At 49.5% G+C, this 22,647-nt stretch overlaps 1 protein-coding gene across 1 annotated transcript in view; it reads right to left on the bottom strand.

Annotated features, from left to right (window-relative positions):
- Positions 1–1,778: 1,778 nt before the first annotated feature.
- LOC147429009 (SH3 domain-containing protein 2-like) overlaps positions 1,779–22,647 on the bottom strand; it is a 124,024-nt gene continuing 103,155 nt past the window's right edge. The window contains exon 11 of the mRNA XM_086494869.1: positions 1,779–2,142. Coding sequence (XP_086350995.1) covers positions 2,017–2,142 — 126 coding nt within the window. The 3' untranslated portion in view covers positions 1,779–2,016. The remainder of the gene's footprint in view (positions 2,143–22,647) is intronic.

The raw sequence follows: 22,647 nt of genomic DNA, 5'->3' as shown, positions 1-22,647 counted from the left end.
ACCATCATGTTCCAATTTCATCAAAAACACACATCCCTTCTCAATTTCAGCCCTGAGCCTACTCGCATATAAAAAGATCCTTCTCTCATTCAAGGTGCGCTCAAATAAGCTACAAAGCTCTACCGCAACTCACAGGCATTCTCTCACAAGCTCTACTCTCTATTTCTCTCCATGATAGGCTCTATGCTTGAGGGTGTTTCTCGAATGGTCATGGAAAGGAGTACACATGAGATCATTGCCAAAGCACTCTACAAAGGCTTCACTCTCGCATTCAACTACCGGAGCATATGTTCAACTACGTGACCCATTGATAGGCCATTGGGGCAACACATAGATGGGTGAGTTTCTCCAACTCTTGGGCATGCTCACGAGGGCATGCCCAAGTGGCAACATAGCAACTAGTGGCATGCACTTCTTATTGGATTATGCAAGCCATGTCCCCATAAATGATTACCTTTCCTCAAATCATTGGGCATACAAGAGGCACAAAGACAAGTACATCCGTAAACAAGTGTTGTAAAAGGTGGTCCTGGCACCCCAATAAGTAAATTCAAGTTTTCTAATAGAGTAATACACCATTCAGTAAGATTTAATGATAGGCTCAGTTAGGTCAGTAAGCAAGGAGATTAACACCAACAAGTGGTCAGGGGAAACATGCATGTTATCCCTCATATTACCACTAATCAGCATTCTGACATTTGGTGTTTTCAAGCACTGGGCGAATATATGATCTTGCATATTAGCCCTACTTGCGTCCCTCATTAGTCCCTTTTTTTTCAAGCATGTGCATACGTCTTGTGATCGTTTTGTAATTTCCGGATTTTTGGCTCCACACAAGCGGCACGTGCATGCAGCTACCGGCCAGAGTGTGAAAAGCTATGCGATAATTTTAACTCTACAACCATGATAAGACCATAAACAACAAGCAAGCGACCAAACTTGGATGAGGATCAGGATAGAGGCTGTGAATGCGTGGGTCATCCTCTCTTAGAGTTCTTCAGGGATAGCATTATTGTTGTCCAAAAAAAGGTTTATCCTCTGCAAATAATTGATGGTGAATGAGAACACAGCATTGCATATTATAAGTGTCATCAAGCCCACATACAAAAGTAAGATATAACCACTCTAAACGAGTATCATGTCATTGCAACGTCCCAGCAGTCCCAGCACTTGCCTTTTTGCTCAGAGAAGCTTCTGTAAGAACCATAAATCTACAAGCGTTTTCAGTAATACATGTTCACTATAATAATATGCGGAGATTATTGTCTCTCATTGGCTAAACAAATGTGGTTTGACATGGTCACTACTCTGAAACTGGTCTTCCCATAAATTCCATCATCACCATTCACACCACAATCAGCTCCAATTCTTGGATGCAAAACACTTCTACTGGATAATGTTACTCATGAGGACACTCTTACATGCAGCTCATTTACATCAATAAGCATGAGAGTATATAAGCGTGGTTATCTCTATGCTGCTAGAGCAGTTGTTCATGATGACTGCAAAGCTTGCTTGGTCGTAAGCCTTCAAAGCCAGATTACAGTGTTTCTAGCTTTGAACGGCTTTGCAAGCGTGAAAGGCCTCCGTTCTGTTCTATCTCAGTTAAAGGAGACTCAGATTCATTTAAGTAAATAAAAACACTCCAAATCAAAATCATGACTAGCTTCTCCAGCCATGTTGGTGAAAAGGAACTTGAGAATGTCAATTTGCACATCTTGGATTCGCATCACAAGCAATTGGAGTTGGCCTCATCTTGGAAAATCGGCCTCAATACAAAAAGCAAACACAAAAACTTCCTTCAGACATATGAGACAAAGTCGTATAATCTATCGACATATCTATAATTTATTTTAAGAAGGTACAGCCTTGTTTGTGACAAACCTTGCAAATATACAGCTCGAGAATGTTAACGCTCAACAGACAAAAGCTTTTGAACAGCCATCTTGATAGCAACAAAAAACAACAAGACTATAACCTTCGCAGTAAAGAATCAAATGAGGATAAAATATGGCTTCATAGTAGTGAGCTGGCTTCAACTACTTTGCTTGCTGGTGCTCGCTGACGCCGTTCCACATGTGATGTGGGAAACCAGCCACATTTCCCTTTGCTTTCTCCTTCCGACCAACCAGTTGGTGAAACCTGATATTCAAGCATCTCTCTCTCTCTCTCTCTCTCTCTCTCTCTCTCTCTCTCTCTCTCTCTCTCTCTCTGTGTGAGGGGAGACTATGTATCACTTTGAGGTCCCATGGGTCATTTCTGGCCCCCCGCGGATGTTAATACCAAATCAAATCAAATCAAATCTCCAGTTGCGGATTGCTTTCCGGCGCCTTGTGCGAAAGAAGAAACGAGCTTACCTGGCCCAGATGGAGCGAGACTTGTATCAGTTGTTCTTGAGTAGAGACTCAGGCGAGGCATGGCGACTCTTCCATGAGCACTCCCCTCCCCCAGTGATTACTTCTCCTAATGTGTGGGGCCAGTATGCGACATCGTTATATACGGTTCCTGGGCAGGATCCCCTTCCAGATCCTACAGAGCCATGTCCACCTACGAGCACCTTCTTTACCACTGAGATGGTAAAGAGAGCCATTGACAGGATGAGGACCAGGAGGGCTTACGATCATGACGGTCTAGTAGCGGAGCACTTTATACATGCTAGGGATATGCTGATGGAGGTTCTTGCAGTGTTGTTCAATCGTGCCATGTGTGAGGGATTACCTGAGACTTGGAGGTTGTCTACTATTGTGCCTATATTCAAGGCAGGTGATCCTACAGAGCCTAGAAATTACCGCACTATTATGGTTGGACACACACTAGCACGATTGTATGCATCCATTATTGAGCAGCAGTTGAGTAACTGGGCAGAGGGTGAGGGTGTACGGGCAAAGGGACAGGCAGGTTTCAGGAGGGGTTTCTCCACTCTTGACCATATTCTGACACTCAGAGCTATCATTGAGGAGGGCAGGTCACATGGGAGACGGATTTATTGTAGCTTTGTGGATTTCCGCAAAGCATTTGACATGGTACCGAGAGCTCAACTGATGCGCAGACTGCAGGAGATGGGGGTGCCCACAGTGTTGATTTGGGGGATTATGGCTTTATACAGATCAGTGATGGGACATGTACGCACCCCAGAGGGGATATCTGACTTAGTTCACTCCACTATCGGGGTGAAACAGGGTTGCCCATTGTCTCCTACTCTATTTGGTATGTATGTTGATGAGGTGTCTGATTACATTGACAGAGAGGGTGATAGAGGTGCCCAGCTGGCAGGGACGTGGATCCCATTGTTGTTATATGCTGATGATATTGTCTTGATCTCTGACTCACCAGAGGGTATGCAGCGACAGTTGGATGCATTACACAGTTTTGCAGAGGATAGTGGATTGTCTGTAAACCTTGGTAAAACCAAGGTCATGGTGTTTAACACCACACCGCAGTGGATCAGGAGATCGGCACCGACCTTCACGTATGGTCAAGAGATTGTGGAGTATACAGATGCATACACTTACCTTGGGATAGTCTTCACTGGGCCGAGGTTTTCTTTGGGGAGAGCAGCAGAGACTAGACTGACTAGAGCTTATGCGGCCTTGGGAGGCTTGGAGAGGATGTGTTCGCAGGTTTAGTTCCAGGAACCTCGGACAAAGTTATGGCTCTTTGATACTTTAGTAGCCTCAGCTATGATGTATGGGGTACAGGTATGGGGACCTTCTGTAGGCCAGGATGGTTGGAGACGTATGGAGAGGCCCTTGGTGTCTATGATCTCCCGATTGATTAGAGCCAAGGCCTCCGTACCTCACGCGATCATTCGAGCAGAGCTAGCTGCCCCCCCCATGGAGATTGAGGCGCTTACCAGATCAGTGTCCTTTGTGCACAGCCTATGGGATACTACTAGAGACAGATATGCTAGATTGGCCCTTGAGTCTTCCAGACAGTTAGCTCTACAAGGGGACACTTCATGCTGGTATGCACAGATGACTTCATGGTTTCAGACGCATGGCTTCACCATGGACAGGTTGCCCCCTTTCCAGTATTCTCTTCAGGCACCCTCGCTGTCTCTTACACGGGTGGAGATCACTAGACTCATTCGTCAGGACCTGATCCAGCTCGACACCAGGAGGACATGGATAGAGCCGCCTCAGGAGTTGAGCACGAAGATGGCTTTCTATAGAGAGCATCTTCTCCACCTCACAGGAGATGGGTTTGTGATTCGACCCAGCTACATGGACACACATATGTCTCATGGTTTGCGTTGTGCCATTGGTCAGATACGCACATCCTCACATCAGCTCGAGATTGAGACTGGTAGATTCAGAGGGATACCAACAGACAGCAGGATATGCCGATTATGCCAGAGAGAGCCAGAGACAGAGTTGCACTACATATGTCATTGCACAGTGTTCTATGAGATACCGGGGCGTTTCCACTGCTTATTCAGAGAGGGTTTTGGTCCTCTATCTAGGGTCATGAGTTATGAGGATCAGAGATGTCTTGGACTATATCTACTTGAGTTACACAGGTGTAGAGACACTTTACTGGGGAGAGCTAGAGAGAGGCAGTCCCAGAGACACATTACAGATTTCTTTTCACTAGATATGGGACAGCCAGAGGAGCAGCCACCACTGCAGAGCTCGTCCCACACTCATTCGACCACTACTGGCACTCTCATCGACCGAGCATTGGAGCTACAGAGATACAGACGACCGCGACTGAGGAGAGGAGCTACACAGCATCGACGGAGACTACAACAGAAGATTCGAGCCATACTCTCTCGACATCCAGAGTGCAGATGAGGATGGATCCTCACCATTTCTTCCATCTTTGTTTCACACACTGTTACATCCAGTTTACCGGGTACCTATTGTATCAGCTGCTACACCCACGTAGTTTTAGATTGTAGTAGTAGTAGTAGTATTTTGTTCCACTTCTAGTTCTTTTGTACCCAGACATGGTATTAGATTCACTATTTTGTAACTGATTGGTCTCATAGGTCATTTTGGCCTTTTGAAGACGTTAATATAACATTTCATTTCATCTCTCTCTCTCTCTCTCTCTCTCTCTCTCTCTCTCTCTCTCTCTCTCTCTCTCTCTCTGTGAATCCGGTGCATACCCGTTGGGGCTGCATCTCTTGTCTTTGGTGCCGAATATACCCTGCACCCTGCGGGGTAACCTTTTGGCAGCGAGCTGACCAACTCAAGGGGGTAGCCGGTTGTATGCTGGACAGTTTTTGGCAGGTTCAGTTGCATGACAGCGGGCACAAGGCACTTCATCTTGTTCTAGTGCTGATACCCACAGTGGGCTGGAAATGTGAATGTACCCGCAACGGGTTGTGGATGACTGATTCTCCACCGGGTCTCAGCTGAGCCAGAGTGTCGAGGTACTTTTAAGTATTTGGCTGGTCTCTCGAGTGGGACTCGAGCCCCTACTTTTGTATGTCAGCTGAAGGGTGAGCAGTGGTGCTCCGAACCCCTATTTATCCCTATTTACTCCCTTCTTGGTAGAGCCGATACCCGCATCGCCAATGGAGGCCATGAGCGCATCGCCAATGGAGATCATGAGCGCTTCGCGAATGGAGGTCATGATCGTTTCGCTAGTATGTATGCCCCATACGAAGGCAACCTTTGTGCTTACATACAAGCGGATAACACATATGGAAAGGGAGATGAAAGAATGGAAAGCAAAGACAAAGGGGTGGTGGAAAGAGAAGGCCAACCTTCTTCAAATGTTTCTCAATGAAGGCGTGCAATGGAAGAAGGAGAAAGAGGACTTGCACGCAAAGCTACAAGCACTTAAGGCGGATTCACAAGAACTTAGAAAAGAGGTCACAACCCTCAAGCGAGAGCTTGCGGATAGAGTAAGCAGTGGACTGGAAGAAGGGGAATTCCAGCCCTCGGTGATAGAGGAGATCAAGGTTGTGGGGAGGCAGGAGAGAGAGCCCACTTGCTACTCTATGCAATGAGAGTGAAGGAGAAGAGGAGAGTGGCGCAGAAGAAGCACACGCAAAGAAAATACGTGAGAGAGAGAGAGAGAGAGAGAGAACTCGTAGAAGTTTTGGGAAAAGTCACGTTCTATTTCTTTTGGGCTTGACCTTTGAGTATATGAGTAAGTGACTAAGGGGCCATTCACACTTGGGCCCCTTCACTTATAAGTCTTTTAACTTATAAGTTAATAAGTACAAGGCACTTAGGCCTTTATTCCCTAACAACCTCCCACCTAAAGGCAATGTACCTTGGGAGATCAAAGAATCAGCTAACTATGATACATCAGCTGATCATGCACTTACTCATCCAACACCCATCATCTGACGGCAATATGCAAACCGCTCTGCTGGAAGACTCTTGGTCAAAAGATCTGCAGGATTGTCATCTGTGTGCACCTTGACAAGTGTAATGCTCTTGTCATCAAGCACACTCCTGATAAAATGATACTTCACCTCTATGTGCTTTGTCTTGGCATGAAAAACAGGATTCCTTGCAAGCATAATAGCACTCTGACTATCACAGTGTAGCACAGGAACCGGTGACTTAATGCCAAGCTCTTCTACCAAACGCATGAGCCACAAAGCTTCTTTGCATGCCTCAGTGGCAGCCACATACTCAGCCTCAGTGGTAGACAAAGCAACACATTTTTGCAGTCTAGAAATCCAAGAAACTGCACCTCCTGTGAATGTAAACACATATCCAGAGGTAGACTTCCTGCAATCTGGATGTCCAGCAAAATCTGCATCTGTAAAGCCATGCACAGATGTCTCACTCTTCCCAAAACAAATGCACAAGTCTTTAGTGCCTTTCAAGTATCTCAAGATACACTTCACTGCTTCCCAATGCTTTTTGCCAGGATTGCTCATGTACCTGCTTACCGCTCCCACCGCAAATGCAATGTCCGGACGTGTAGCAAACTGCCAACGGCTGATGCATAAGGAATCTTGGCCATTTCAGCCCGCATATCATCTGTGTTTGGGCAGTCATGTGCAGTCAGTTTTACATATAGAGGCAGCGGAGTACCAAGTGCCTTTCCCCCATCCATATGAAAACGATGTAGCACCTTATTAACATAATCTCGTTGAGATAGATACAGACGCCTGTTGAGTCTATCTCGAGAGATACGCATGCCCAAAATATGATTAGCATTACCAAGATCCTTCGTGTCAAAGCGATTCTTTAAGCTTTGCTGTAATGCATCCAACTCCGTGACATTTGTACCCGCAATAAGCATGTCATCAACATACAAAATCAGCAATAGAAGAGATCCATCACTTGCCGTTTTGATATACAAACAGTGATCAGAATTACTTCTTTTGTATCCTTGAGACCTCATGAATGTATCAAACTTGTGATACCATGCACAGGGAGACTGTTTCAAACCATACAAGCTCTTCAAGAGTCTACATACTTTCTTCTCTTGCCCCTTTGACACAAAACCTTCTGGCTGCATCATATAGATCATCTCAAGCAAATCGCCATGCAAAAACGCTGTTTTGACATCCATTTGCTTTAACTCCATATCTTCAGAAGCAACCAGGCTTAAAACAAGACGTAATGTGGCAAGCTTTACAACAGGAGAAAAAATCTCATCAAAATCAACACCATGCTTTTGCTTGTACCCTTTAGCAACCAAACGTGCCTTGTACTTAGAAGAAGCATCAGATGTGACCTTGTTCTTGTAAACCCATTTACATGGCAGAGCCTTATGCCCTTTAGGCAAATCAACCAAGTCCCATGTATGGTTTTTCTCCAAAGACTGCATTTCCGAAACCATTGCTTTAAACCATTTCTTACTGTCTTCCCGTTGCATAGCCTCTTTATAGCAAGACGGCTCACCACAATCAGTAAGCATGACATAGTCCAAAGACGGTTCATATCTATCGGGGGGCCTTGTCACCCGAGTAGACCTACGCACCCAATGATCCATAACAGGTGGATTTTCAACCTGTAAACCATCAAAAACAGCAGGCTGTTCAGCCGGTTGCATCGCAACAACGGGCGGTCTAGGAGCATCAACCTGTTCCCCTACCTGTGGTGCATCAATGGCAACTTGTTGGGGCTGATTTTCAGCAGCTAATGGCTGATTTTCAGCACCATTTTCAGCATGTAAAGGCTGCTGAACATTGGGCCTTCTTCGTTGTCCATATGTAACATCTTCACGACCTTTGTGGGCTATTTGTGCATGCAATCCTCATTGAAGATGACATCATTGCTGCGTATGATTTTCCGTAATGTGGGATCCCATAATCTATACCCCATTTCACCATCCTCACCATATCCTAGGAAAATGCATTTATGAGACTTTGGTTCTAGTTTGGTGGGCAGTTCACTCCGGATGTGAACATAGGCCTCACAACCAAACACTCTTAAATGTGCATATGAGGGTGGCTTGCCAGACCACACCTCCTCAGGCACCTTTCCACCCAAAGCCTTGCTAGGTGAGCGATTAATCAAGTGAATAGCTGCTTGCACAACTTCTGCCCAAAAACCATGAGGTAATGCAGCATGTGACAGCATACTCCGAACTTTCTCTTGGATAGTCCGGTTCAACCTCTCTGCAACTCCATTCTGAGAGGGATTAAAAGGAGCCGTGATCTCTCTTTTAATACCTTTAGTAGCACAAAAGTCAATAAATGCTTTTGATACATACTCCCCCCCATTGTCTGAGCGCAAAGACCTAAGCTTCTTGTCAGTTTGATTCTCAACAAACGCAAGAAACTTCTTGAAAGTATCCAAAACATCGCTTTTAGCACGTATTGGATACACCCACACCTTACGTGTAGCATCATCGATAAACGAGACAAAATATTTCTTTCCCCCTAAGGACAACTGTGGCATTTCACATACATCGGAATGCACTAAGTCTAACCTGTCAGACTTCAAAGAAAGAGACCTTTTGTGCGGTGTTTGACTGTGCTTACCATAAATGCAGTGCTCACAATGAGAAAAATCAGCATACCTCAAACACGGCAAATAACCACAACGAGACAGAGTTTCCATTCCTCTTTTACTAATGTGTCCCAACCTTGCTTCTTCCATATAGCAAAGTTATGGGCCCCTTCAAGCTTGCGAATGTGCAACAAATTGCCACTTTCACTGCTAGAAGCCATTCTGAGTGATTGCAAACACTGAAACCCTGTTTTGCCGACCTAAACACGCCCAAATGTGCGCAATCGGGCAAAAAACAGCTTGCTGTTACAGAAAAACAGCGAGCAAATTTCACGCGAAATCACCCCAAAACGGCGTACATTCACTGCCAAACCCTTACCAAAGGTTTCCACAAGGTGTATACATCATTTGCTTGCTGAAATTCCCTGTTTTAGGGCAAAAATCAGACCTGTAAACACCTGTTTTGCTGAACTTTCAGAACCTCGTTGATGGAAACACCTGTAAGATTGACCTGTGAGACTTGCCCTAATGAAATTGCATCAAATTGACCCCGAAATTGGTCAATTTCAGCAGAAATAGGCTGCTGTTCGCCAGTTTTTGAAACCCTAATTTTGGGGAAACTGTCACCGGAGGTCGATTCTACACGGTGAGAGGATCCCTTCGCGACAGAGTTGATCGAAAACGGTTGAATATCCTTCCCGCAGCGAGCAAGAACAGAATTCTGATCTGTGTTGCGAAAAATGGCTCTCTAGGAAACCCTAAAGCTCTGATACCATGTGTGGGGGAGCAGGAGAGAGAGCCCACTTGCTACTCTATGCAATGAGAGTGAAGGAGAAGAGGAGAGTGGCGCAGAAGAAGCACACGCAGAGAAAATACGTGAGAGAGAGAGAGAGAGAGAGAGAGAGAGAGAGAGAGAGAGAGAGAGAGAGAGAGAACTCGTAGAAGTTTTGGGAAAAGTCACGTTCTATTTCTTTTGGGCTTGACCTTTGAGTATATGAGTAAGTGACTAAGGGGCCATTCACACTTGGGCCCCTTCACTTATAAGTCTTTTAACTTATAAGTTAATAAGTACAAGGCACTTAGGCCTTTATTCCCTAACAAAGGTCATCAAGGTGCAGGTACGGATGATCACAGAGGAGGAGAAACAAAAGGTGGTAAAGACGTCTTCGTGGATGGAAGTGATCACGAAGACACAGAAGAAGGCGGATGAGGCCGAGAAATGGATAGAAGTCGCTAACAAAGGGAAAGGGAAAGGGAAAGAAACCACATCCGTCCCCACTCCTCCAATCATCAACATGACTCTAGAAGAAGAGCAACGAAGGAAAACTAGAGCCTTGCATATAAGAGTAACCGGTCTACAAGACCGAGATGATGTGGAAGGGGAAGTGGAAGAACTTCTCCGCATGATGGGTAGTGAGGCTACTCATACAAAGGCATGGAGGGTAGGGAAGAAGACACAAGGCAATGGGGAGACTTCAAAAGGGAGAGCTTTAATCATCCATTTCCCATCCATGGAGGCAAAGAAGGACTTCTTGAAGAAGCGCCCTACACTAAAGAAAACGGGCATATTCCTTGGAGATGACCTCAGTCTCACACAGCTTGTGCATATGAGAGAGGTAATGCCAGATATTCAAGCGGCAAGGGCGAAGGGAAAGACGGCCTTCTACAGAGATGGCCAGGTGGTGATTGTAGAGCGGCACTCCACATGACGGTGCAAGACCTATGGGACCACACTCAAAGTTGCCACATGGAATTGTAATGGATCTATGCGCCTTGATGTGGGTGCTTGTGAGGATAGTTTTACGGGAAGAGACATCGTCTTCTACTCTGAGACGCATCAAGCCCCACGGCAATCTTATGCCTCACATTAGTGGATATAGATGAGAGACAACACACATCAGGTGCCAGGGCAATCTATGCCTCACATTAGTGGATATAGATGAGAGACAACACACATCAGGTGCCAGGGCAATCTATGCCTCACATTCAAAGATATAAACAAGAGACACGATCAGAGCACAGAGGGCGGGGCTGAGGAGGAGTGGTAGTGTTATTCAGGGAGTAGTTGCAACCATTGATACATATAGCCCGCTGGGATGAGCAAGCTAGGTACATGTGGATGAGATTGAGAGCAGAGACAAGCAGATATCTGAGTACGTCAGTTTATGCACCACCGAGAGGACAATACCCCTTCTCTATTTTGGATGATGACATATGGGAGTTCTCTAGAGATGTTGACATCATCATTCTAGGGGATTTCAATGCTAGGACTGCCCATCATCAGACAGTATTTTATGTTACTTCAGAGGAGATGCTGAGAGAGTTGGATGTTGCAGAGACGGGCCTATCCAGACCATCACAGGATAGAGAACACACTGAGTATGGACGACACTTGATAGACATGGGGACTACACATGGATTGGCCATCTTGAATGGCCTACAGGGATTTCCCGCTGCAGGGGGGTTTTACATGCTTTCCACACAGACATGGAGCCAGCACAGTGGATTACGTCATGGCACAACCGAGCCTCATCTCTAGTATCCAGGATCTCACGGTTGGACCCAGACCTATTGTTGTGGCAAGATCATGCTCTTGTGTCGTTGACCATCTCTTTTCAGTTTAGTGTAGCACACACGCTACAGGCAGCAGCCCCTACTCACTACACCTTCACGCAGGAGACGGACTCTGTATACATAGATGGGATCTACAGACGCCTGAGCAGAGAGGAGCCAGAGCGACCTCTGGAGGAGCTTACTACTATATTGACATAGACACTACATGATGCAGCAGCAAAGGCATACCCACATACCCAGCCTGAGCAGAGATGCCGTTCGAGGAGCATGCCCCAGAACAGTTGGTATTATGAGGAATGCCGGGACACTAGAGCTAGACTTCAGAGGGAGGTGCTTTTGGGGGACATCACTCACGTACAGTCACAAATTGACTTCCGACGCCTAGTGCGGCGGAAGAAGAGGGTATTTTTGGCTCGCCTAGAGCAGGATCTATACCAGCTATTCTTGAGTCAGGACTCACATGAGCCATGGCCGCTCTTTCATGAGCCCCCCCCTCCCCGTTGAGGAGGAGTGGTAGTGTTATTCAGGGAGTAGTTGCAGCCATTGATACAAATAGCCCGCTGGGATGAGCAAGCTAGGTACATGTGGATGAGATTGAGAGCAGAGACACGCAGATATCTGAGTACGTCAGTTTATGCACCACCGAGAGGATAGTCCCCCTTCTCTATTTTGGATGATGACATATGGGAGTTCTCTAGAGATGATGACATCATCATTCTAGGGGATTTCAATGCTAGGACTGCCCATCATCAGACAGTATTTTATGATACTTCAGAGGAGATTCTGAGAGAGTTGGATGTTGCAGAGACGGGCCTATCCAGACCATCACAGGATAGAGAACACACTGAGTATGGACGACACTTGATAGACATGGGGACTGCACATGGATTGGCCATCTTGAATGGCCTACAGAGATTTCCCGCTGCGGGGGGTTTTACGTGCTTTCCACACAGACATGGAGCCAACACAGTGGATTACATCATGGCACAGACCGAGCCTCATCTCTAGTATCCAGGATCTCACGGTTGGACCCAGACCTGTTGGTGTGGCAAGACCATGCTCTTGTGTCGTTGACCATCTATTTTCAGTTTAGTGTAGCACACACGCTACGGGCAGCAGCCCCTACTCACTATACCTTCACGCAAGAGACGGACTCTGTATACATAGATGGGATCTACAGACGCATGTGCACAGAGGAGCCAGGGCGACCTCTGTAGGAGCTTACTACTATACTGACATAGACACTACATGATGCAGCAGCAGAGGCATACCCACATACCCAGCCTGAGCAAAGATGCCGTTCGGGGAGCATGCCCCAGAACAGTTGGTATTATGAGGAATGCCGAGACACTAGAGCTAGACTTCAGAGGGAGGTGCTTTTGGGGGACATCACTCACAGACAGTCACAGATTGACTTCTGACGCCAATCTCAGAGACACATCACAGACTTCTTTAGAGCTGCCACTGGACACCCAGAGGAGTTACTACCACAGCAAAGCTCGTCGCCTTACACCAGAGGCACATTGATCGATCAAGCAACTGAGCTGGGGAGATCCATACGCCCACGACTGAGGAAGACTACACAGCATCGACGAAGGCTGCATAAGAGGATTCGGATCACTTTGGCTCGACATGCACAACGCCCGGTCAGACTACTGACCATGGAGGAGATTGATGAGACCTGCCAGCGACCGATGTTGGATCTCCTGTGATCTAGCTATCCCAGCTAGCTGTTTAGCTGCTGAGTTCACACCTACCAGTTTAGGATTCCATCGTATTTTTATTTTGTAATTTTGTTATTCTGCATTTTGCCATCTTGTTACTCTAACTTTGTATCAGATCCACCAAATTGTAACTTTTTGGTCTCATAGGTCACTTTGGCCTTTTGAAGGCGTTAATATAACATTTCATTTCATTTCATTTCTGTGTGTGTGTGTGTGTGTGTGTGTGTCTGCTGCTTCGCACTGCTGCTGTATGGTTTCTCCCCCCTTAACGCATGAGTCTCCCCCTGGGTGAGAGGCAACCCTGTAGGGAGCCGTTAGGCCAATTACCATAGCCTCATTCTCGAGCCAAGCCCCTGAATGTCGTGGCGATGTCAGCGCCCCTTCTTGGACTGTCCAGCCTCGAATTTTTCTTGTCAAAGCTCTCGCAAGCCCTAAATCTCTCGCAGCCTACTCCATGAACTCACGGTCCTGTACCTCACTATGGTGCACCACCAACGATACCCGCGAAGAAGCAATTATCAAGCTCAACAACATTCTTCAATCAATCAACATCGAGCCAGAAGCCATTTCCTGGATCAATGACACCCATAGGCAAGTTCCACATGAGCATTGCCTTCTGACTTTCAAGGAAAAAGAGGAGCGGATGAGGCTATTGTGAACAAAGGTTTGGATTTCACTGCTGTCGCGCCCCCCCCCACCCTCTCGCCATCGCTGCCTTCCCCCCTGCCCTCACGCGCCATGTGCCTCTCAGCCCCCCCGCCTCACCCGCTGCCCCTCAGCGCGCCCCTGTGCTCGCAACCCCTCAGCGCCTCCCCCCCCCCCCCCCCCACCTCTCCCACTGCCCGCTGCGCCACCCAGCCCGTCTGCTGCCCTCGCCGCTCAGCCCGTTTCCCCGCCCGCCTTTGCCCAGCCCGCCCGCTGCCTCTACCGCTAAGCCCGCCTGCCACTCGCCCATCACGCCCGCTGCCTCTCCCGCTCAGCCCGCTACCCCGTTGCCGCTGCCTTATCCGCATTGCCCCCCCCCCCCCCCCCCCCCCCCGCATCCGCCTTTGTTTTGTTTTTTCGCCTTCCTCCCCGAAGATTTCCTTCAGCTGGCATTGGCAGTACCCCCCTCCTGGGACAGTGCTCGTCAAGGTCGTTGACAGCGTTATCTCTCTTTCCTCCTTTCCAACACAGCAGTAGACACAGATGGAGGCTCCAGCTCCGCCACAAAGGGACTCGCCCGAAGCCCCCTCGCCCGACCCCGCTGAGCCCACCATTCGACTTGCTCTTTCACCGACAGAGCAAGCGAGCCTAGCCGCTGAGGTAGAGCGCTTGCAAGCGACGTCGGTCATCTGCAAGATTCTCGGCACCCGACCTAGTAGAGGAGAGCTGCACGGTCTTCTCCAAGCCCGCCTTCTCGCAAGATCTTGGATGTCCAGATTCTCGGACGGGGGTACTACCAGATCGAGTTCGAGACCTCCAAGATGGCTTCCAAGGTCATAGCTATGAGTCCACTGGCCATCCGAGCATCACGCGCCCACTTTCGACAGTGGCGACATGGTTTTGACCCGACTTCCGATGTGCTAGTAGAGAAGGCAGACATCCCCATCTCAGTCTGCTTTCCGGGTTTACGGAGGGAGTACCTACCACTTCTTTCCAGGATTGGCTCCGCCATCGGGACTGTCCTGGAGACACCTCGTACGACAGCATCAGTAGCTGCCAAGGCGGCTGGCATCCCCTCAATTCGAGTTTTGGTCAGAGATACCCACACACTCTCGAAGGTCATCCTTCTGCCTCGGGTGAGTGGGGGTTGGTTTTGACAGAGAGTGGAGTACTCGGGCCTCCCGAACCAGTGCTTCATTTGCAGACAGATGGGCCACCTAGCGAAGGCCTGTCCACGGAGGAGGCCACGACCTGCACCTCAGCCTCAGCCCCAACCTGCCAAGGCTGGGCCGCAGCCACAACCAGCGACACAGCACACAGATTCAGAGCCACCCTCCGAGCCTGGGGCTCCAGCGGAGGAGGGGTGGCAGCACGCCCGTGGCCGTCGACGCCAGGGGCCACAGCGACAGCCTGGCACTCAGAGTGGGCCTCAGGTGCCTACTCAGCAGCAGTGGATTCCCACGGGGAACCGCTTTGGTCCTCTTGAGTAGGAGGAGCCCCCTACATCAGCCTCCACCTCCGCTTCACTCTCGCCAGCCGCCCCTCCTTCAGATGTCCCCTCCTCCTCCTCCTCCTCCTCCTCCTCCTCCGCCCCCGCCCCCCCCCCCCCCCCCCCCCCCCCCCCCCCCCCCTCCTGCTCCAGTTTCACAGTCGACTCAGGAGACTGGTCACTCGCCGGCAGCTAGGAGATCTCTTGGCAGCGCCTTTGCCACGAGTCGCCTAGCGAGAGAGGGTCAACCCTTCTTGCGGCCCCCTCTGCAGATTCAGACATCTTCCCTTGCAGCTATCCCTCGCGGTCTGACGAGCGTTGACCTCCAACGCCGCTGGGATTTCTTCGACTACGGGTTCACTCGCTTTCTCGGCGATTCCGCAGCAGACCACGAGGCAGCCTGCTTCAGGGTCCATGCTTTGTTCCTCGCCGCTAGGGGGACAGAGGCCTTGGACTCAACAGTTGGTTTCTCCTTCCCCCTCTGTGGTAGGGCCAAGACAGAGTGGTCCCTCGACTCAGTGTTGGGATGGTTGCATACACAAGTTCTCGAGTTCTCTCACCACATGGGAGAACTTGGAGTTACAGATTTGCTGCAGACTTTGTGGCCACTGGCCAAGTTTGCGGTGACACCCCCAGACTCAGCAAGATGTAGGCACATTGTGGTGTACTTTTTTGCTGATATGCAGTGTTTGCCTTGCTATGTATACATTCATGAGGACTCCTGGACAGAGGAGGTTGCTTTACGCACAGCTTGTTCAGCTTGGGCTTGGGCTAGGCACTCACTACAGTCTCGCCTATCTAGAGGACGCTCGGATGCGGATTACTCCCCATCCAAGCCAGCCTTGAAGATAGCACGTCTTGCTGCTGCGGCAGCATCTGTTCTCTCTCGCTCACCATGAGGATCATCTCATGGAACGTGCAGGGACTAGGTGGGCCCCAACTTCAGCGATAGCGGGGCCAATTGCGTCAGGAGCTTCAGCGTTGCCTTGTGGGAGGAGATTGATCTCCTTATGCTTCAGGAGCACCATCTGTGTGAGAGCCACATTCGGCGATGTGGTCAGATTTTGCGTGGACGATATGATACCTTTTGGTCAACTGCTTTTGGACCTGGAGGCATCCAGGGTGGCGTATGTATGACTATTGCGGATTCATTGCAGCAAGCCATTGTGGGCAGAGGGATTATTGTGCCAGGCAGGGCTCAGTGGCTTACTATGCAGGTTCAGGGTGGTCTTGTGGGCTTCCTGAACATCTATGCGCCCAATGTGGCGAGTGCTTGTGCAGAGTTTTGGTCACAGATTGTTGAGTCCTTGCCGCAGGCCGACCATTGTGTGTAGGAGGGGACTTCAACATGTTGGAGGACCCTTCTGACAGGATTGGAGGCAGCAATGCTACTGTGCATGGCGTCGAGTTAGCAGCTTGGGAGAGGTTGTGTATGACTTTGAGGGTCTCGGATACATGGCAGCACTCTGGCTTTGTGAGGCCTCCAGACAGTCTTGCCTTCTCTAGATCGGATCGCAGAGTGGGAGGAGTGAATCTATCGCGTATAGATCGCTTCTACACTAGTGACCACTTCAGTGACTTGGGGGGATCAGTGGGCATCCTGGCAGGGACATCCTTCTCGGACCATGCACCAGTGATCCTCACAGTGGCAGACAGGCAGAGGAGTGGGAGCACGATGCTTCGCATCCCAGAGCGGGTCTTGTTGGACTCAGCACTCAGAGAGAGGGTTGAGGCTCTCTAGACAGAGGGCATGGACAGCCAGGTTCTACCTGCAGACAGAGTGGCCTTAGGCCTAGCTCAGCTGAGCCACTTTTTTCTTCAAGAGTCTCTGGCTCGCCAGGCTGCAGCGAGAGAGGAGGAGCAGCGTCTCAGACGAGGCATTGCTTCACTACAGAGGATGCAGGAGCAGCATCCAGACAGTCCATGGTTGGAGGAGCAATTACAACAGGCTCGACAGTAGCTTGCTAGCACAGAGGAGAGGCGTCATGAGTTTGCCTTCCACCGACAGGCATCTCAGTGGACTCAGGTGGGTGATAGAGTGACTGGGGCTTTTTTTGAGACAGTGGGACCTCGGCACTCGCATGCCAAGGTCAATCAGTTGAGGAGACCCGATGGGTCACTTGCTTGTGAGCCCGAGGATATGCATGCAGTTGCTACTGACTTTTACCGTGAGTTACTATCAGCTGAGCCCCAGACAGAGCGGCAGGACGCATGCAGGGAGCAGGTTTGGGCACAGATGCCTTGTCTTGTGACAGAGGAGATGCGCCACAGGCTAGAGATGCCACTTCAGCTTGAGGAGCTGCACACGACTCTTAGGGCCCTCCCTCATGGTAGCTGTCCAAGTGAGGATGGGTTGACTCCCAGCTTTTTCTTGGAGTACTGGGACCTGCTTGGCCCAGATCTTTGTAGTGCCTTTCAGTACATTTTGCACACAGGAGTGATGCCTGATAGCATGAGTGAGGGCCTGATCTACCTCATCCCAAAGGAGGGTGGCTCCTTGGATGAGATTCGACAGTGACGCCCCATCACCATCCTCAACTCAGCCTACAAAATGCTTGCCAAGGCTCTGAGTTTGAGGATTCAGCCACTTTTGGAGAGCCTTATACATGGAACCTAGACAGGTTTTGTCAAGGAACGCAGTATCCTTGACAACATCTTCACTTTCTGGGAGGCTTCTGCCCTGGCACGGCTCCGTGGGGAGGACCTTGTGATTCTTCTTCTCGATTTTGAGAAGGCATACGACAGAGTTGACTAGGACTTTCTAGAGGGCACTCTACGCAGGATGGGCTTCTCAGATGCTTGGATCAGAGGGGTGTCAGCCTTGTACCGACAGGCTCACAATCAGGTGCTTTTGGCAAGAGGTGGAGATGAGCGCTTCATGCTCACACGCTCGGTCAGACAGGGTTGTCCTCTCGCCCCCTTTCTCTTTCTGTTCTATGCGGAGGCGATGAGCAGATTTTTGGTGTCACAGCAGGTTGGTATGCGGGGCTTAGCACTCCCTATTCGGGGAGATGAGCTACTGGACGCTGAGTTTGCCGATGACTCAACCTTGTACTTAGAGGGCCAGGAGGCCAATCTACACAGATGTGAGCAGGCTTTGGAGACCTTCTGTCGTGCATCGGGCGCACTGATCAACTGGAGAAAGATAGTGGCTTTCTCGGTTGGTAGTGCTCTTGTGCCAGATTGGATGCCAGGCGAGGGTTTCAGGTGGATTCCCCCAAGGACTGCAATTCGGTACTTGGGTTGTTAGGTTGGTTTGGACTTGTCCCCCGAGCAGCAGATTGCTCCTCTTCTCTTGTCCATCAAGAGAAAGCTGTTACATTGGAGCTCAACACGACTTTCGCTGGAGGGTAGAGTAGTAGTTGCCAACCAGATGTTGTTGGCGACTATGTGGTACATCACTTCTTGCTCGATCTTCTCGAGTTCTTGTATCAACCAGGTAGAGAGGCTGATCAGGAACTTCCTTTGGTCAGGTCGTGACACTCAGATTGCCCGAGCCAAGGTGGCTTGGTCGGTCATCACACTTCCTTGTTCTCAGGGAGGGCTTGGGATCATTGATCCAGCACAGCAGAGCAGAGCCCTTCTTGGGAAGTTCGTAGTCAGAGGACTTCTTCCAGAAGAGGAGCCTTGGAAGGAGTTCTTGCTGCAGAGGCTTCGTGCCAAGGTGCCTCAGTCAAGAGGCCCTTGGCAACCTTCGACCAGATGGATCTTTACAGAGTTGCGCCGAGTTGGTTTCAGCAGGAGACTGGAGGACCGCTTTGCTGTGAGTTTGCTTCGATCTTGGGAGCTCTTACGGCGTGGCCTGGAGCAGAGACAGTCGACGTGCACGGAGGAGCGCCTACGGCAGCCCCTCGTCTGGAACCCCATGGTTAGCACGCACAGAGGCCACTTGGTTGGTAGTCGGCCTCATGTTTCTTGGGGTCCCATGGCAGCAGGTCCAGCTGGCTCTCTAGGTGACAGGCTAGAGTTCACAGGTTTGTCAGAGGAGGTGTAAGGTTTCCAGCTACAGGGCATGAGAGGGGTGCAAAGCATGTGTCAGGACATCACAGAGTCAGTTCCAGCTAAGTGGCTCACGCCTCTCGAGCCAGTAGCACCCCGGTGGATGGGAGCCTTCACACGACTGGAGGTTCTCATTTCAATCAGGGCCTGCTCAGAGTCTGTCTCAGCCTTGTTCTTCGAGATTCAGGGTGGGGGACGACTACAGCGAGTTGCAGTAGAGGCCCCGCAGGTAGTAGAGTGTTGTTTTCAGAGGATCCGAGTAGTGGGCATCTGTGGGAGGACCTGCGTCATAGACCCTGACCCTAACCGTGCCATGTGTGAGGGCTTGCCTGATACTTGGAGCCTATCTACTATTGTACCTATCTTCAAGTCGGGAGACCCTATGGAGCCTGGGAATTATCGCACTATCATGATTGGACACACATTGACACAGTTGTATGCATCTATTATTGAGCAGCAGCTAAGTAGATGGGCAGAGAGGGAGGGGATACGCGCATCCGGGCAGGCAGGTTTCAGGAGGGGTTTTTCTACTCTTGACCATATTTTGACACTCAGAGCCATCATTGAGGAGGGAAGATCGCGTGGGAGACGGATCTATTGTAGCTTTGTGGATATCCGCAAAGCATTTGACACAGTGCACAAAGCTAGATTGATGCGCAGATATAGCAGATGGGAGTACCCACAGAGCTCATTTGGGGGGTCATGGCATTAATGATTATACAGGTCAGTAGTGGGGCATGTATGCACCCTAGAGGGTCTATCCACTTACTCCACTATTGGGGTGAAGCAGGGCTGCCCGCTCTCTCCTACTCTATTTGGTATGTATGTGGATGAGGTTTCTGACTACTTTGAGAGAGATGGTGATAGAGGTGCACAGCTGGCAGGGACATGGATTCCACTATTGTTATATGCTGATGATATTGTGTTGATCTCCGACTCTCTTGAGGGGATGCAAGGTCACTTGGATGCTTTGCATAGGTTTGGCCAGGAAAGTGGTTTGTCCGTCAACCTTGGTAAAACCAAGGTCATGGTATTTAATACCACCCCCCAGTGGATCAAGAGGTCAACGTCCGCATTCATATTACGGCCAGGAGAAGGTGGACGATACAGATGCTTACAGGTGGAGTGGTTTTTAGTGGGCCAGCATTTTCATTGGGGAGGGCAGCGGAGACTAGATTGACCAGAGCCCATGCAGCATTGGGTAGATTGGAAAGGATGTGTTCACAGATTCAGTTTCAGGAGCCTCGGACGAAGCTCTGGCTCTTTGACACTTTGGTGGCTTCTGCATTGCTTTATGGAGCTAGATTTGGGGATCTTCATTGGATCATCACGGGAGGACAAGCCGCAGTGATGGATGGGGGGACATGGAGAAGCCTCTGGTCTCTATGATCTCGCGGCTCATTAGAGCCAAGGCTTCAGTACCACGTGCTATTGTACGTGTATGAGCAGAGCTAGCTGCCCCCCTACTAGTGGTTGAGGCGCTCACCGGATCTGTCTTCTTCATACACCGCATGTGGGAACTTCCCAGAGACAAATATGCACGCCTTGCACTTGAGTCCTCTCGACAAGTAGCCATGCAGGGAGATACAGCATGCTCGTATGGGGAGAGGACATCATGGTTTCAGACGCATGGCTTCAACATAGACAGATTGCCTCCCTTCCAGTACTCACTGGATGCGCCCTCTCTGACTCTTACACGGTCCGAGATCACCAGGCTCATTCGCCAAGACTTGACTCAGCTAGACACCAAGAGGACATGGATACAGCCACCACAGGAGTTGGGCACGAAGATGGCTTTCTACAGAGAGCATCTCGTCCAGCTTACGGAGGATGGTTCTGTGACGAGGCCCAGATACATGGACACCCACTTGTCTCATGGGATACGATGTGCTATTGGCCAGATACGCACATCTTCACACCAGCTACGGATCGAGACTGCGAGATACAACGGAGTACCAGCAGGGCCAGGACATGCCCCCTGTGTGACATCGAGCCTCAGACAGAGTTGCACTACACATGCCACTGCCCCGTCTACTACGAGATACGAGGCCGCTTCCATTGCTTGTTCAGAGAGGGCTTTGGACCAATCTCTAGAGTCATGCGGTACGAGGATCAGAGATGCCTGGGTTTGTTTTTGCTCGAGCTACGCAGACACAGAGAGCCTGATGAGAGGAGAGGCTAGCCAATCTTAGAGACACATCACAGACTTCTTTAGAGCTGCCACTCGACACCCAGAGGAGTTACTACCACAGCAGAGCTCGTCACCTTACACCAAAGGCACACTGATCGATCAAGCGACTGAGCTGGGGAGATCCATACGCCCACGACTGAGGAAGACTACACAACATCGACAAAGGCTGCATCAGAGGATTCGGATCACTTTGGCTCGACATGCACAACGCCCGGTCAGACTACTGACCATGGAGGAGATTGATGAGACCTGCCAACGATCGATGTTGGATCTCCTGTGATCTAGCTATCCCAGCTAGCTGTTTAGCTGCTTAGTTCACACCTACCAGTTTAGGATTCCATAGTATTTTTATTTTGTAATTTTGTTATTCTATCATTTTGTCATCTTGTTACTCTAAGTTTGTATCAGATCCACCACATTGTAACTTTTTGGTCTCATAGGTCACTTTGGCCTTTTGAAGGCGTTAATATAACATTTCATTTCATTTCATTTGTGTGTGTGTGTGTGTGTGTGTCTGCTGCTTCGCACTGCTGCCGTATGGTTTCTCCCCCCTTAACGCATGAGTCTCCCCTTGGGTGAGAGGCAGCCCTGTAGGGAGCCGTTAGGCCTATTACCATAGCCTCATTCTCGAGCCAAGCCCCTGAATGTCGTGGCGATGTCAACGCCCCTTCTTGGACTGTCCAGCCTCAAATTTTTCTTGTCAAAGCCCTCGCAAGCCCTAAATCTCCTTGAACTCACGGTCCTGTACCTCAATATGGTGCACCACCAACGATACCCGCGAAGAAGCAATTATCAAGCTCAACAACATTCTTCAAACAATCAACATCGAGCCAGAAGCCATTTCCTGGATCAATGACACCCAAAGGCAAGTTCCACATGAGCATTGCCTTCTGACTTTCAAGGAAAAAGAGGAGCGAATGAGGCTATTGTGAACAAAGGTTTGGATTGCTGAAGAGCTCACCATGAATCAACTAAAGATAAAAAAACAAGAACTCAAAAAGGTCTACGAAGCAAGAAAACAAGGTAAATGGGCAATATATCGCGGAGGTAAGGCCATCATCCAGGAGTTTCGAACTCCCGAAGGGGCTATCCCCTTACCCGACCCCACCTAGGTTTTGTTTCTTTTTTCCACCCTCCTAACGGACCCTTAGT

Source organism: Adiantum capillus-veneris, chromosome 22 (genome assembly GCF_014529385.1).
Source record: "Adiantum capillus-veneris isolate H3 chromosome 22, ASM1452938v2, whole genome shotgun sequence".
NCBI lineage: Eukaryota > Viridiplantae > Streptophyta > Polypodiopsida > Polypodiales > Pteridaceae > Adiantum > Adiantum capillus-veneris.
The sequence above is the reverse complement of the archived record's forward strand: the minus strand, read 5'-3'. Positions and strand labels throughout refer to the sequence as shown.